Source organism: Phycomyces blakesleeanus, assembly GCF_001638985.1.
Source record: "Phycomyces blakesleeanus NRRL 1555(-) unplaced genomic scaffold PHYBLscaffold_69, whole genome shotgun sequence".
Classification (NCBI taxonomy): Eukaryota; Fungi; Mucoromycota; class Mucoromycetes; order Mucorales; family Phycomycetaceae; genus Phycomyces; species Phycomyces blakesleeanus.
In genome coordinates, this window is record NW_017265204.1 from 1 (window position 1) to 3,365 (window position 3,365).

Consider the following 3,365-nt stretch of genomic DNA (forward strand, 5'->3'; position numbering starts at 1 on the left):
ATCTTTAGCATTAAACATGACTGTAAGGTCCTATAGAAACACCATAAAATAGTTATTGAAACGAATGCATATGCAGGTATATGATACTCGAGCCCGAAATCTTGATCATTGGGCTTGTCTGTTTAAAATAATATACAAAAATAATTTGTAGTAATATATTCAAAGAAACTGGTATACCTGAGGACTTTTATGGAGAGTGAAACCTTGATCGCTGGTCTTTGCCGTAAAAAGTATGGGAATATACAGCTTAAAGTAACTAAAGGCTCAAAGAGACTTGTATGTCTATGACTGTAGGAAAATATCGGAATATTAATTGTTGGTCTTTACTATGAAAACACTAGAAAAATACACCTAATAGTAAGTAAATTCTCGGAAATATATATATACCTATGGTTGGAGATGTAGGTCAAAACCGTGACTGTTGACATGAGCTGTGAAGATTCTGGACATATAAAACAGGCTGTAAGTAAATGGTGTAATAAAGATGTATGCCTGTAGCCCTGGATGGAAATCGGAAGCCTAATCGTTGGTATGAACTGTGAAATTACTAGAAAAATTAAAACTGATAGTAAGAACATATTCCAATAAAAAAAAACCTTGTATGTCTATAAGCCTTGATGGAGACTAGAGCCGTGAGGGCTAACATAGAATGTAAAAAAGAAAAAGAAAAAAAAAAGATTAAATAGATAGAATCAGTAGTAAAGTAATATTTAAATACACTTATATATCTAAGACGTTGAATTAATAGCAGGATCTTGATCGTTGACCAGAACTCTAAAAACGCTTGATAAATGACATTGGCTGTAAAAAAGTAATCTAAGAATCTTATATACCTTTACCCAATAATGTTGAGTGGAAACTTGATAATGACCAAAGACTTGATCAATGGACTTGAATGTGCAAACGCCAGAGAAATTCAGTCGATATTAAAAAAAAATCAAAGATACATGGATATCTTCAACCCCTTCCCGGAAAGCTGAAGCTTGATTGTTGGACTCGGATTTAAAATACTAATCAAATATAATCGATAATAAATAAATGTTCAAAATAAACGGTGATACCTGTAGCTCATGGTTGAGAGTAGGAAATTTATCCCTTGACCTATATATTAAAAGCAATAGGCAATAGCAGCCAGCAGTCCTAAAAGGGCAATTATACTTGAATGTCTGTGAACCTGGGTGGAGACTAAAATCTTGAACCTTGGTGTGGACTATGGTATGACTACATAAATATGATGGATGACAGAAAGATATTCAAAGGAGAGTGTACGCCTGTTGCCTCGACGAATAGCAGAAACTTGATCATCAGCGTTGACTGTAAAATTATTAGACAATTTCAACAAGCAATGATTAACTATTAAAAAAAAGCATATATACCTTTTACCCCAGATGAGCAGCGGAATCTCAATTAGTAGCCTTGACTATGAAAAGACTAGACAAATGTAGCAGACACCAAGCAAATGCTCAAAGAGGTATATATACCTGTAACCCTGCATGAACTATGGAATCTTGGGTGCTGGCCTCAATTGTGAAAAGACTACCGAACTAAAGCTGGTAATAGGTAAATACCCAAAGATACTGGTATACCTAACATCCAAGTAGGAGAGTGGCATCTTGATTGTTGGCCTTTTCTGCGAGTAGACTAAAGAAACACAATTGGCAGTAAGTAAATACTAAAAAGTGGCAGTATATCAGTGATTTTTGATGGGGATTTGAGCCTTGACTGTTGAATTGAACTGTAAAAAGACTGCTTCAAACAGCTAGCAATATGTTAATGGGTAAAGAAAGCCACTTTTATCCCTGTAAATCTATGCGGAAATCGGGCTCTTGATCTTTGGTCTCGACTGTATAAAGTCTGAATAAAGCAACTAGTAGTAAGTAAATGCTTAAAAAGGCATGTATACCTTAACCCTATTTTTTGAAGTGCAACCTTGATTCTCGGCATGGACTGTCAAAGATTAAAAAGATTCAACCAGTGAAGAATAAATGCTAAAATGTGCGTGTGTACCTAGAACCTTGAATGGATAGAAAGAACATGATCATTTCGCCTTGACTATGTAAACGCTAGGAAAATCTAATTTTTTAGTAAATTGCTTAAAGATTCTTGTATACCTGCGACCTTTGATGTAGAGCTGAGCATTGAACGCTTGCTACGGAGAAGAAAGGGTTAGAACAAAACAACTGATAGTACCTAAAAAGTCAAAGAGACTTTTATACCTGTGAGCCCAAAAGAATATCAAAGCTTTGATCGTTGGCTTCGGCTGTAAAAACATTATGCAAATATATAGTAAGTAGATTTTTTGGCAGATTTGTATACCTGTCCCCCCCGGATAAACAACTCATATTAATTGTGGGCCTTTCCTGTAAAAAGACTAGAAAATATAATAGCTAGTAAGTAAAGGTTCACATAGTCATGTATACCTTTAATCCTTAATGGAGATTAAAAACCCGATTGCTGGCTTAAACTATAAAAAAGCTAGACAGAATAATAAGTGATACGTGAGTACTAAATGAGACCTGTATACCTCGGGCACTAGGTAGATAGTAAAACTTTGGTAATTCAGTTTGACTAAATAAAAATTACTCGAAACAACAAGCAGTAAGTAAACGATCAGGTATGTACATATACTTGTTACCCTAGAGGACAGTAAACCTGGATCGATTGGCCTTGGCTGTGTAAAATTAAAAAATAATAATTAATTAATTAATAAATAGTAAAATAATACTTAAAAATATTTTTTAAACCTATGGCCTTAGATGGAGAGTAGATGCTTATTATTTAGCATAGACATTAATGAAATTAGAAAAATCAAACAAGCGTTATGCAAAGGCTAAAAGAGAATTGTATACCTGTAACCGTGGATGAAGAAGAAATCCTTGTTCTTCGACCTGGGCGGTGAAAACACTAGACAAAAAAAAACAAGCGATAAGTAGAAACCCAAAGAAAAGTGTATACCTGTCATACTGGATGGAGATCGAATCCTTGATGGTTGCCCTTGACAGTAAAAACAATAGACGGATAAAAAAAGCCAATAATCAACGGCCCAACGAAAAATATATATCTGCAAGTCTGGATGAATATCAAGTCCTAGTTCTTCGGCCTAAACCGTATAGGCACTAGACATATAAAACTAAAAGTTAGTAAAGACGCAAACATATTTGTATACCTGTCACTCTGGATAGGGCTCGGATTCGGAATCATTGGCATAGACAGTAAAGGCACTTGACAAAAAAAAAGACACATTAAAGAAAAGCACTTGTCAGATTTGTATACCTGTAAAACTTGATGGAAACCGGGTCCTTGAGTGTTGAATTTGACTGTAAAGTCACGAGAAAAAATACAGTTTGCAGCAAGTCAAAAATCAA

General features: G+C 34.8%; 1 protein-coding gene across 1 annotated transcript; it reads right to left on the reverse strand.

Annotated features, from left to right (window-relative positions):
* Positions 1-1,675: 1,675 nt before the first annotated feature.
* On the reverse strand, positions 1,676-2,435 carry PHYBLDRAFT_160912 (hypothetical protein). Its single transcript, XM_018434301.1, has 2 exons — positions 2,217-2,435; positions 1,676-2,149 (listed from the first exon to the last, which is right to left on the reverse strand). The coding sequence occupies exons 1-2, from the start codon at positions 2,340-2,342 to the stop codon at positions 2,039-2,041; spliced, it is 237 nt and encodes a 78-aa protein (XP_018283096.1). The 5' UTR covers positions 2,343-2,435; the 3' UTR covers positions 1,676-2,038.
* Between the last annotated feature and the right edge of the window lie 930 nt (positions 2,436-3,365).